The 13,067-nt window shown below is 50.3% G+C and overlaps 1 protein-coding gene across 1 annotated transcript in view; it reads right to left on the bottom strand.

Annotated features, from left to right (window-relative positions):
- Positions 1-11,054: 11,054 nt before the first annotated feature.
- LARP4B (La ribonucleoprotein 4B) overlaps positions 11,055-13,067 on the bottom strand; it is an 86,783-nt gene continuing 84,770 nt past the window's right edge. Inside the window, exons 19-21 of the mRNA XM_060005259.1 lie at positions 12,962-13,024; positions 12,545-12,601; positions 11,055-11,659 (exon numbers count right to left, since the gene is read on the bottom strand). Coding sequence (XP_059861242.1) covers positions 11,611-11,659; positions 12,545-12,601; positions 12,962-13,024 — 169 coding nt within the window. The 3' untranslated portion in view covers positions 11,055-11,610. The remainder of the gene's footprint in view (positions 11,660-12,544; positions 12,602-12,961; positions 13,025-13,067) is intronic.

Here is a 13,067-nt window from a genome sequence, read left to right as displayed (position 1 = left end):
CCCACAGCTAACATACTCAATGGTGAAAAGATGAAAGCCCTTCCTCTAAGATCAGGAACAGACAAGGGTGCCCACTCTTATCACTCCTATTCAAGATAGTATTGAAAGTCCCAGGCAGAATGATTAGACAAGAAAAAGACATGAAAGGCATCTAAATCAGAAAAGAAGAAGTAAGACTGTCTCTATTTGCAGATGACATGATTTTATATTTAGAAAACCTTAAAGACTCCACCAGAAAAACTGTTAGAATTAATAACCAAATTCAGTAAAGTTTATACAAAATCAACTTACAAAATCAGGAGTATACTATATACACTAATTAAAAAAAACTATCAGAATGAGAAATTAAGAAAACAATTCACTTAAAATTGCATCAAAAAGACTAAATTACCTAGGAATAAATTTAATCAAGGTGAAAGACCCGTACACTGAAAACTATAAAACACTGATGAAAAAAATTGAAGATGACACAAATAAATGCAAAGATATTCCGTGTTCATGGATGGAAGAATTAATATTGTTAAAATGTCCATACTATCCAAAGCAATCTACAGATTCAGTGCAATCCCTATTAAAATACCAATAGCATTTTTTACTAAAGTAGAACAAACAATCCTAACATTTGTACGGAACCACCAAAGACCCCAGATATCCAAAGCCATCTTGAGAAAGAAGAACAAAGCTGGAGACATCATGCTCCCTGATATTACAAAGCTATAGTAATCAAAACAGTATAGTATTGGCATAAAAACAGACATACAGATCAATGAAACAGAATAGCCCAGAGGTAAACCACGCATACATGGCCAATTAATCTATGACAAAGGAGCCAAGAAAATACAATGGGGAACAGACAGTCTCTTCAATAAATGGTGTTGGGAAAACTGGACAGCTACATGCAAAAGAATGAAACTTGACCACTTTCTTTTACCATAGACAAAAATCAACTCAAAATGTATGAAAGGGGCTTCCCTGGTGGCACAGTGGTTGGGAGTCCGCCTGCCGATGCAGGGGATGCGGGTTCGTGCCCCGGTCCGGGAGGATCCCACATGCCGCGGGGCGGCTGGGCCCGTGAGCCATGGCCGCTGAGCCTGCGCGTCCGGAGCCCATGCTCCGCAGCGGGAGGGGCCCCAGCGGTGAGAGGCCCACGTACCGCAAAGAAAAAAAAAATGGATTAAAGACTTGAACATAGGATCTGAAACAATAAAACTCCTAGAAGAAAACATAAGTGGTAAGCTCCTTCACATCAGTCTTGATGATGATTTTATGGGTCTGACATCGAAAGTAAGACAAAATCAAACTAAAAAGCTTCTGCACAGAAAAGTGAGCCATCAATAAAATGAAACAGCAACCTACAGAATGGGGGAAAATATTTGCAAATCATATATCTGATAAGAGGTTAATGTCCAAAATATAAAGTAACTCATCCAACTCAACAGCAAAAAACCCCAAATAATCCAATTTAAAATTGAGCAAAGAATCTGAATAGACATTTTTCCAAAGAAGACACATAGATGGCCAGCAGGTCTAAGAAAAGATGCTCAACATCACTAAGCATTGGGTAAATGCAAATCAAAACCACAGTGAGACATCACCCCACGCCTGCTGGGATGGCCATCATCAAAAAGATAACAAATAACAAGTGCTAGTGAGGATGTGGAGGAAAGGGAAGCCTCATACACTGTTTGTGGGAATGTAAATTGGTGCAATTACTATGGGAAACAAAAAGTTAAAACAGAACTACCATATGATCCAGCAATCCCACTTCTGGGTATTTATCTGAGGAAAATGAAAACACTAACTCGAAAAGATATCTGCACCCCCATGTTCACTGCAGCATTAATTATAATAGCCAAGTTATGGAAGCAATGTAAGTGGCCATTGATGGATAAATGGATAAAGAAATTGGGTGAATGGATAAAGATAATATTATTCAGCCATAAAAAAGAATGAAATCTTGCCAATTGAGACAACACGGACGGACCTTGAGGGCATTGTACTAAGTGAAATAAGTCAGTCAGAGAAAGACAAATACCATATGATCTCACTTATATGTGGAATCTCAAAACAAAACAAAACAAAAAAAGCAAGCTCATAGATACAATGAACAGATTGGTGGTTGTAAGAGGCGGGGGTGAGGGGTGGGTGAAATGGGTGGAGGCTAAAATAAAATAATTAAGTCCTGGGGATGTAACGTACAGCATGGTGACAACAGTTAACAATACTGTATTGTGTATTTGAAAGCTGCTAAGAGAGTAAGTATTAGATATTCTAATCACAAAGATATAAAAGTTGAACCAATATGAGGTGATGGATGTTGACGAGACTTACTGTGATCATGTCACAATACACACATGTATCTAATCACTATGCCCTAAGCCTGACACTAATATAATGTTAACTGTCAATTACATCTCAATAATTTAAAAATCATTTAGTTCCACCTCTTAGGAAATGTAAACCTCCGGGGAAACACCCGACGTTGGCCGTGGCATCGATATGAGTCAGCAAAGAGGCTGGAGACCAGAGGCCTCACACTTCTCCCCAAGAGGCACAAAGCCTGTCCCCTTCTCACGCGGCACAAACACGACGCCAGCCCTCTTTACTCCCCATCGTTGGTGTTCTCCTTTCTGGCTCTCGGGACCCTCCACCCACTTCTGGGGACGTGTGATTTCGGGAACCTGGGCTGGGTCTCCTCCAGCTGCCCACGACCTAGGGCATCCTGTCCCCGAGGCCTGCCCACCGCAGGGACAGAGTGCACAGCTGCCCTGGGGGCCATCTGAGAAGTCCCCACAAGAACCATTTGCCCAAAAATGGCTCCTCACCTGCCAGCATCGTCGCTTGGTGGGTGCTGGGAGCTGTGTTCCCGGATGCCCTTCTCTCTAGGCTCAGGCGTTATGCCCCGAGCAGTCGCCCTTTGGCCCGTGGGTCTGGCAACCCTGCAGGTTGCTGGGCCTGCTCACAGGTCCTACCCAGCAGGTCAGGGAACTTGCATTTCTACAGGTTCCAGGGGAGCCAGCCTGGGGACCCCACTTTGAGAAGGACGTGAGCATTTCACGGTAGGAAGAGAAAGATGAAGGGCTAGGGGCAGGCACGTCCATCCTGACCAGAGCCCTGAGCTCACCTGGTCAGCAGACAGGCACAGACCAAAGAGAAGGTGTGGAGACAGCCTCACCCATCTGGCCCCACTGAACCAATTAAATCAGACTCCGCAGGGTGGGGCGGAGCTTCAAAGTAGTCCCAGGTGCTTCTGAGAATGTTGAGCTGCTTGAAATCAGGTGATGCTGCTGAGGAGGGCGTTGGAATTCTGCAGGTGTGCATTTGTGTTCATCCCATGTGCACACGTGTGCGTGTGCAGGCTCCACAGCCGTCTCAGGCAAATTCGGTGGGGACACACCTACCGTGGGCAACACCTACCACGCTAAACAACAACAAACCTGGATTCCTGTGTTTGGTGGCGCCAGACCTCCGGGGTGAGGCCCAGGAGCCTGTGCTCCAGCAGGTGCTGGCTGACTCCACAAGGCTGGCTGGCTGTGGGCTGGGCTGAGCCTGGCCTCTGCAGCCCTACCCAGGGGGAGGAAACATGAGTGGTCCTCAAGCTGGCTGGGCAGGAGCCTGTGGGCGGCCCTTGGAAGGCAGGTGTGGCCCATCCACACCCGGAATATGTATGAAAAAGTAAAAGTATGTTTTACATATTTGAAACTTCATTTTAAAAGTCTAAAAACCTCTCTGTTTCTTTTCATGGTTACTGTTGAGGGAGCCGCACCAAAGCCTGGCCTCCAGGCCGCTCTGTTGAGCGGGGTCTCTGCACAGTGGCAGCCTGTGTTTTCACGGATTTCTGGTGTGTCAACACACTCCAGAGAAACACACAAATGGGATGCGATGGGGCTGGGATGGGAGGAGATGGTGGGACCCAGATGTTCAAAAACTGAGCTAAAACTGGTTTCTCTTTGGTGTTTCTGCTTGGCCTCGCTGGCTCTCATTTGGCTCCACTTTCATTCCCTCAAAGTGGATGAGTCTGAGGGAAAACTGGGGAAAGCCACATTATTCAGACTTTAAACAGTGTTGTTGAATATTTTTAATATTCAAATCCCTGAGCTGGGCTGAGGGGGAGGCTCCTGAGGGATACAGGAGAGGGCTGCGGGCAGGCTGCTCACGGCAGGGCGGCGTCCGCAGCTGTGTGTGTGCACAACTTAATCCATCAGTCTCTGGGGACATGTCCATTCTTCAGGGGGCTTATTTGATTCTGTAAAATGGGCAGGGGTGGCCACTTATGTTCAGTTCAAAGACAGATTCATAAGGGCTCAGCGAGATTACATTTGTCCCAAGTGTCAAAATGGGCGACAGGAAGTAGTGGGGCTAGGCTTTGAATCATCTCTAACAGTCGAAGGAAAATATGTAGTAGTTGTAGTTTTGTGTGCTATCGACGAACAATAAGAAACTGGAAAAATACCATTTACAATAGCATCGAAATAGGAAATACAGAGAGAGAAACTTAACGAGAGACGTGCAGGACCTGTGCATCATAGTTACAAAGCATCGCTGAGGGAAGTCAAGAAGAATTCAGTAAAGGGTCAGGAGACCTGACATGGTTGAGATTGACAGCTCCAACAGAATCCCAATCAAAATCCCAGCAGGGCTTTCTGTAGAAAGTGACAAGCTGGTCCTAAAATTTACATGGAGATACAAAGAGCCTCAAATAGCCGAAATAACCTTGGAAATGAAGGATGCCGTTGGAGGACGAACACTACCTGATTCCAAGATGTGTTTCAAAGCTATGGTAAACGAGAGGGCGTGAAGATGGAAATATGGACCCACGGGACGCAAACGGTCCATAACAGATCCAAACAGACCCCAACAGCAGACTTTCAACAAAGGTGCCAAAGAAACCCCGAAAAAGATGTTTTTAAGAACTGATGCTGGGTCCACAGGAGTACCCACTGCATACTCACACCTTATGCAAAAAGTAAAAACAGTGGGTCACAGACCTAACACTGTAGAACTTTCAGGAAAAACATGGAGGAAATCTTTGTGATCTTGGGTTTGGCAAAGTTCTACTCTTAGAGACCCAGGATTGAAAAGGCAGATGACAGCCGGAGAAGTATTTGCAGTGGGTCCATCCAGCAGAGGGTCGGAACCCAGAACACAGACAGACTCAGGGTCCACAGGAGCGAAGGCTGCAGCTCAGGCCTGGGGCTTGCGGTTGTCAACGCCTCTCCCACCCCCATCTGGTGGGGGCCTCTGGTGTCAAGGCCTACAGGGGCTGCTCCCAGCCCTTCCTCCAGGTGCCGACACAGCAGGAAGACCCCGTCTGTGAACCAGGAAGAGGGTCCTCACCAGACACTGAATCCGCCGGCACCTTGATCTTGGACGTCCAGCCTCCAGAACCGGAAGAAATAAATGTTCACATCCACTCCACACACAAACACACAAAAAACAACACGGGGGGGCTCACGTGGCACTTCCACTGGGGCTCTGAGCTGGGCCTATGGAGCTGGCGAAAAGCCTGGGCAGGGTCTGTAGAAAAGGCCGAGAGAAGCCGCCTCCCCCTGCCTCCTTCACACACACTCTCACCGACACATACCCACATACTCCCGGGGCGCAGCCGCGGAGGCGCGAGCACTGCTCCGAGGTGTCCATCCTGGGGGGCGCGGACAGAGGCGCCCAGATCCTGCTCAGGTGCCCCGTCTGCACAAGTGCCCCCACCCCGACCCTGACTCCGGTCTAGGGGCTCTGACCCGAAAGGGGCTTCAAAGGTGCCCTTTGTGTCGAGCCGCGAGCGCCCAGCCAGCCGGGCGGAGCCCATTTTGTTTCAGGACCTCGGGTGCCGCCGCAGACAAGGGGCCCAGGGGGAGGAAGGAGGCGACCCGTGCGCGACACTCACGGCACCGGGATCCCCGCTCCTCTCGGGGAGGACTCGCCCCTCCCCCCATGCCTCCGCCCCCCACACACCGCATGACTCCTCCAGACGCCGACACCGCCTCCGGGAGGCGAGGGCACCTGCGGGCCCCGCCCCAGTCTCTCCCCCACGCCTCCGCACCTGCGCCGCAGCGCTATCCGGACCTGCCGAGAGGCCCCCGCCGACACGCGCGGCGCGGGCTGGGTCCGCAGAGGCTAGCGCCCCGGCTGGTCCACCTTCCAGGGGCGACCCCGCAGGCTGGTGTCCGGCCCGAGGAGGTCCCAAGAGGTCAGGTCTCCGGGTCCCAGGACTGTGACCTCGGCTCCTGTGCGCAGAGGCCAAGAGCGCCCCCAAAGCTCGTGGCCGCGGCGGGGCTCCCCCTCCTCCCTCTGCCCAGGATGCTCTGGACGCGCGACTGAAGCGCCCACAAGATTCCTTACGGGAGACTTGGCGGGGGTGTGTCTGGGGGTCCCCGCGGGGCGCGTTCCCACCGCGGTCACCCCTGCAATCTCCGAAACTCCGACCCCGTCCCAGGTCTGCGGGCTCCGCAGTACAGGACCAAAAAGCAAAAAAAGAGTAAAAATCTGAAATGTAAGCATTGAGGGTTTCACAGAAATGCGAACCGCAGCTGTGCCGGCGAGCGGGCAGTTAGAGGGAGAGGTCTGGGGGGCCCCGTGGGTGACAGTGATTGGGACAAAGCAGGTCTTCTTACGTGGCTGCTGAGTCAACACGTGAGTGGGTTTGTGATCCATCCCTCCAGGGCCCGGCGGTGCTCCCGGCCCTGGGTAGACAGAGGTGTAGACGCGGACAAGGTCTGAAGAATTGGCGCCAAAGACGGGAATAGGAATAAAATAAGAGGGACCAGATAAGAGGGGGCCCCGGGTGGGGGTATCGGAGAGGGTGCTCAGCATATGCCCTGCGAGGGGTCAAGATCTGAACTGAAGCTCGGGAAAAACGAGGAAGAGATTCCCAGCGCAGGAGATGCTGAGTGCGAGCCGGGTGTGCGGAGTGGCTGGTGTGCTCAGGTGGGGTGGACAGCGCCTGGAGAGGGGCCTGGAGGCCACACTGGTGCTCGGGCTTTATTCGGCCTCCCGAGGAACAATCACGGGGTTCTGAGCCAGGGAACCACGAAAGGCTCCAGAGCTGGGCATGGGGGACCAGAGGAGGCCCCCTACGAGGCCCTGGTAAGAGAGAACTGTGGCTGGACAGGGCGCGCGAGGGCTGGGGAGCACGCGGAGGCAGGGCTGGCAGCATCGTTGATGGGTTAGATCTGGGAGAGAGAAAATGGGGGACGGAGCGTGGCTCACGTTTCTGACTGGAGTAACTGGGTGGATGGTGGTACCAGTTGAGATGGTGTTTTGTGGAGGTAACAAGGGCCCTATTTTGGACCTACTTTGGGCATATCAAGTCTGAGATGTTGACTGAATTCGGATATTGACTCCCCGCCACAAGCCTGGAGTCTGAGGGGCAGTGGGGTTGGGGTACATTCCAGGGTCAACAGTGGGTGCAGCTGGCTGCCACTCCGTCTTTCCTAACAGAGTTTGGGTGTGTCCAGGGCCCCACCCCAGAGCCCCAAGGGTGACCTAACTGGTCTGGAAGCCCATTTCCCTTGATAGTCACTGGGTCAAGAATAGTAATGGGTCCCAGCTCTGGCTGAGACGTGAAATTTACTGGCAGCTTTGACATTATTCCTAAAGGCCACACATCCCTCCAGATGCTAATGGGTCTGCCCACAGCATTCTTGCTCTCTGTCCAAGGAAGACACTGACCCCGATGTGGCAGAAGAGGGTGATGTCAAGGATACGGGTCCTCCAGGCTCCGCTCCCCCTCGTGCATCGTCCTCCCGCCAGCTCCCTCATCACGTCCTCAGCCCAGAGCACCCAGAGGCAGAGGAGGAATTTCAGGTTATCAAAGGAGTTCCTAGGGTCTCACTCACCTGCACTTGGTCACACGTCCACCCTAAGCCAATCTCCATGGCCAGGGGTGTGGTATGCCCTCTCTCGTTTAGCCAACAGGGGGACATGCCAGTACCCAGACTTGGGAATCATACCACCCAAGCCTCTGAGAACGGAGGAGGGACAGTTTCTCAAACTCCTGGGCCCTGGCTGCGCAGGGCATGCGTTCAGGTGCAGGGGGTGGCACTTTCAATGTTCGCTGTGTCTTCATAACAACCAGAGGAGGTAGGCACTGTGCGAGTCCCACTAAAAAATAAAAGGTCCAGGCTTAGCAACACTACATAACTCGCTCAAGTTATCTGTAAGGAGAGGATTCCCTGGAGGAGAGACTGACCTCCTGCAGAGCCCACTCTGGCAAACACATCTTCAGGCATAGAATGTCTTTTTTAAAATAATTCCTGATCTGGGAGTTAAGAATCAGCAAATTATAACTCCCAGGAAGGCAAGAAAGAAAGAAACAGAGGGAGCAAGTGGAAAATAAACAAACTGGCCGGCGTAGGCCAGTCAATAGTTACTTTACGTGTAAATGGTCTGCACACACTAGTGAGCAGAGAGAGATTGGCCGAGTGGATTGGAGAACAAGACCCAACTATATGCTGCTTACAAGGGACTCGCTCTAAATATGACGGCAGAGGCAGGTTGAAAGTAAAGATGCGAAAAGGTGCATCTCCAAACATAAAGGAAAAGAAAAGCAGGAATGGGTATATTAATGTCAGATACAGGAGAACCTGAGGGCAAAGACAGTTACTGGGGACCAAGAGGGAGATTACTGACATTAAAGGATACACCCCCAAGAAGACACAGCCATCCTAAGAGTGCAGGCACCCAACACAGCTTCAAAATACATGAAGCAAAAACTGAGGGGAATGAGAAACAGTGAAACACAGGAAGACAAATCTGTCACTTTCGTTAGGGATGTGACTCAGAGAACCAGGCAGAATGTCAGCCGGGGTGTGGACTTGACGGCACCTCACCCCCCAGGATTGGGCCCACGTTACACACTCAAGCAAGCTCTGCATCTGGCGCATGTTCTTTTCAAGCACCCGTGGAACAGTCACCAGGGTGACCACATCCAGGGTCACAGACAAGCCCTAACACGTAAGTGGACTGATCACACAGAGCGTGTTGTCTGACCACAGTGGACCCTGGTCTCACAGGGGATCCAGCCCATGGCTGCGTCCCTGCCCCATGGCTCCCCTGCCATGACAGCCCTTCCCCTGGTCGGTACCAGACGGCCTCCTCCGTAACACCATCCTGAACCTAGTGGGTCCTGCTGACCATCCTTTCCCTCAGCTTCAGTGGGACCCACAGATGGCATAGCCCCGACATAGAAGACACGGACCAGGCCCACTGAGCTGGGCACCCACGCTGGCCACGCTCCATGGCGCTCGAGCTCTGAGAACTGTGGGAAGTCTTGTTAAGACCCCCAAACCTTCCTGCAGTACCGTCTTTCTCATATCTCCCCCACCCACCACCCATGGTGAACTGGGAACACAGTATGTAAAGGGGAAGAGCCCCCCACACCTCAATCTAGGTGGCCCAGCACTTCATCCGGATCAGGAAGCGCTAGTGGCCCGCCAGGCCCAGCTGCCTCGGTGCTGGGGGTGCTCCTCTGACTGCTGGTTTTACCCAGTGATTTAGATAAACAGAGGGCTTTAACGTTAGTAAAAAAAACATGCACATGCCAAGGAACGGAATGCAACGACTGCAACTTCTTGGTGGAGGGGGAGGTGCAAACATCTGGGGTCCTTCGGGGTTCAGCTCTGTGCCACTCCACGGCCACAAGAGAACACGCCTCGGCTGGCCCGCGGATGACACACATGGCCACGAGCTGTATGTCCCTGGCCAGGCCCAGAGCGGCTGACGCGCACCTGGGAGCAAGAGGGGTCGAGGGCTGGCAGAGCTGCCAAGCTGGGCGTACATCTGCCAGTCCCGATGTATGACTTGTCATTTCAAGCCACTTAGTTTGCGAAGAGTTATCTGGAAAAGGCAAATCAACACATCACCCCATTTCTCCCCCAATTTCCTATGCCAGGGCTGTGCATGGAGAACACATAGTCAGCAGATACTTCATCAACTTTACAGGTATTTATTGAGCTTCTACTATGTTGCAGACAGTGTACTGAGACCAAGGGGATACAAGGGTGACAGAGACGGGCTTGATTCCCACCTTCAGGGAGCACATCGAATTATTTTTGTGATGAGTCCTACGAAGGAAATTCCTAGGAAGGCAGAATGGTGGGTGAGTGGAATTCCACGGTGTCCGCAGAGAAATGAGCCCAGAGGCACAGACTAGAGAGGCTAGAAAAAGCTGCCTGTGCAGGTGGGAGGGAACACCAAGTAACAAGAGTGGCACACGGATCAGTGGAGGAGTAATGATCTACTCAATAGGCAAGTTTCCACATGGCAAAAAGTAAAACTGGGTTCTCACCTCAGACTACACACACACACATCAATCAATTCCACATGGGCTGAAGACACATGTATTCATCAAGGGAGATTGTCTTCATGGCTCTGGAGTAGGGAGACTTCATAAACAAGACCAAGACACTCAACCATAAAGGAGAAGATGGGTCAATTTTACTACATAATTAAAAACTGTAAGATAAAAGCTACTCTAAATAGAGTTTAGACAGCTGGTAGGGATTGAGAGGAAATATCTGCAACACGTAACAAAGAATGAACAGCCAGAGACAAAGAAGCCCACATCAACAAGGGAAGGATAACCAAGTAGAAACACGGGGGAGGGGGTGCGCAGGTCAGTCACCAGCTGGCAGACCAGCCATCACACGTAACACATGCTGGAGGCCCAACCACCGCTGCTGGCGTCACCCTGATTTAGGGTGAAGTCCATCACCGTTTCTGAGGCTCACTTAGGACCTGAACACGATGGCCCCACCTCCACCCCAGGTGACTTTATGGGGATGTCTCCTGAGACGTTGCCATTTAACACGAGAAACAAGAGCCCGACACAGGGATACTTATTTCTGTGGTAAACCTCAAATTTAACAAAATGTGCCCTCACGAACACTGGCTTGAGGGCCAACCCTGGAGGCCCACAACTGAGCTGCTGGGCATGGTGCCCCTGCTGCGACGACTTGGGCTACGATCCGAACATGGGTGGACGGAACCCGCATTTCATTCTCACGACACAGATGGGTTCAAACAAAATACTATTTTTTAAAAAGGTGCATTCTTGAAGAAAATTTTAATTAAAAAAAATGAAAAGAAAACCCAAACAGTGCCTAAATCTTTATTTTTCATAACCTACATTTTTTCAAATTAGACAGTTTTACACTGAATGACACAAAGGAAACTTAAATTACCAATAGTTTACACATAAGCTTGATTCCAGTCTTAATGAAAAGAAATAGAACAGAAACAAAAGCCCTGGCGAGGCGTCCGCGTCACTGCCCTCCTGCGAGCTGGTGCCGTGGCCGCTCCTTCAGGCCGATTGTCCGCCGCTCCCCGCGGACGCAGATGCAGACACGGGTTGTACCTGCCCCCGAGGCCCGCGAGGCCCCAGACTGGCCTCCACACGGCACCGTGGTGGCCCTGACCACGTGGCAACTTGACAGGTTTCTTGCCACCACTAGTGACAACCAGTGATGCAGTTACAAGAGGGCCTGATCAGAAACATGATGACACGGACTCTTAAAAATCAACGACTCTTCTTGAATTCATGTCTGGTGAAACGGGGCTGGGTTCTCATTCTTATCTCTCCAAATGACAAGTATCATCACACAATTGTCCAAGTTAAAATGCCATTTGTGATGCTGTGTCTCTGACTCTGTACCTTGAGGTACTGCCAGGGGAAAGGAAAGAGTTATATTTTACACGGACGAAGCCAGACACCAGCTGTGCATGGTGGGGCTGCCCGTGGGCTGGCGCCACAGCTTCCCACTGTGCACCCCCTGTGCTTTTCTGTGAGTGGAAAACCTCAGGAATATCAGAAAGGTGGAGGTTGGGGGACATTATATAGCTCTTTGGCATATCGCCCTTGCTTAATTAAAAAAAATGCTATAAAAATCACATCAGAGTGAAGTCTTAACTCGGCTGCGGGAGCATAGGCCTCATGTGCCCGGCCGGCCATGCCACCTGGCTGGGCCCGGCTGCTGTCACGGTCACCTTCATCCCAGCTGCACGCACAGCTCCACCCTGGTCACACAAAGGGCGGACAGCACAGCTGGCCCCCCACACCTGCCTCCAGGGAAAGGATCTGCCACTATTAAAAACCAGTGTCTGGGCTGCACAGGGTTTGGGATTCGGGGATGGTGCTGACAGCATCGCTCCCTCCTCCAGCAGAGACCGCCATGTCATGGGATCCCGGGGGCTCAGAGCTGGCCTTTCCAGCTCTTTCTACAGTACTCATTAGTTTGAGTGTAAGAGGTCAATTATTTCTGATATTTTCAGTCAGCAATTTCAAAACTACAAAGAAATTAATTCCCCTGTTCCTTTTAACAGGCATTTGCAAACAGGAGCGCTGTGTGGGTGTCTAGGTATTTGAATAAAGACGCTGCTCTGAAGGAGATGGGCTTGTTTTCCTCTGGCAGGCAGATCATGCCTATTAGCTATTTGTAATTTTAAGTAGATTATTTTTTACTTTCACTTGAAGACCCTGCCAGTTTCCACTTTCTAGATTATACCTCAAAAACCCTTTCAACATTAGCTGTGATTAGTACATACTTACATATGTTTAAGAAGAGCATGAAAATATTCGAACATTTTAGTAAAACTTTCCATCTCCCTTTCACAGCAGCAAAGAGGCAGAATCAGTTCAGCACACCAGTATAAGAGAAAAAGAAAAAACCTCAACAAATTAAAATAATATTCAAACCACAACACTGAGTTTATCTACATCCAGGTCAATAGCAACATTTATAATATATCAATTTTTATCAGCTTTTTCTCTTTAGGGTACCTTTTTAATATGTTCTGATTATTTACAACTGTACAAGCAAAGCACACACGCCCAAGTGCACATATTTAATACAGTATCGACTATTTGCATTTACAGGATTTTTCAACAGTCTGAAAAAAGATCAACTGTGTAAGATCTTCCAGGTAAATTACAAACATGACTGCTCGCTCTTCCTACAGTGCTTACCCAGTAACACCGTGACAGCAGACCCCACTCACGCCAACACAGGCCGGTCTCAGGAACTCTAAGCTGTCATATACAAAAGTTAAGGCAAAGTCATTTTCAAGTTTAA

This window comes from Delphinus delphis, chromosome 2, assembly GCF_949987515.2.
Source record: "Delphinus delphis chromosome 2, mDelDel1.2, whole genome shotgun sequence".
NCBI classification, from domain to species: domain Eukaryota; kingdom Metazoa; phylum Chordata; class Mammalia; order Artiodactyla; family Delphinidae; genus Delphinus; species Delphinus delphis.
Note: the sequence above shows the minus strand (reverse complement) of the source record. Positions and strands in the feature narration are given on the sequence as shown.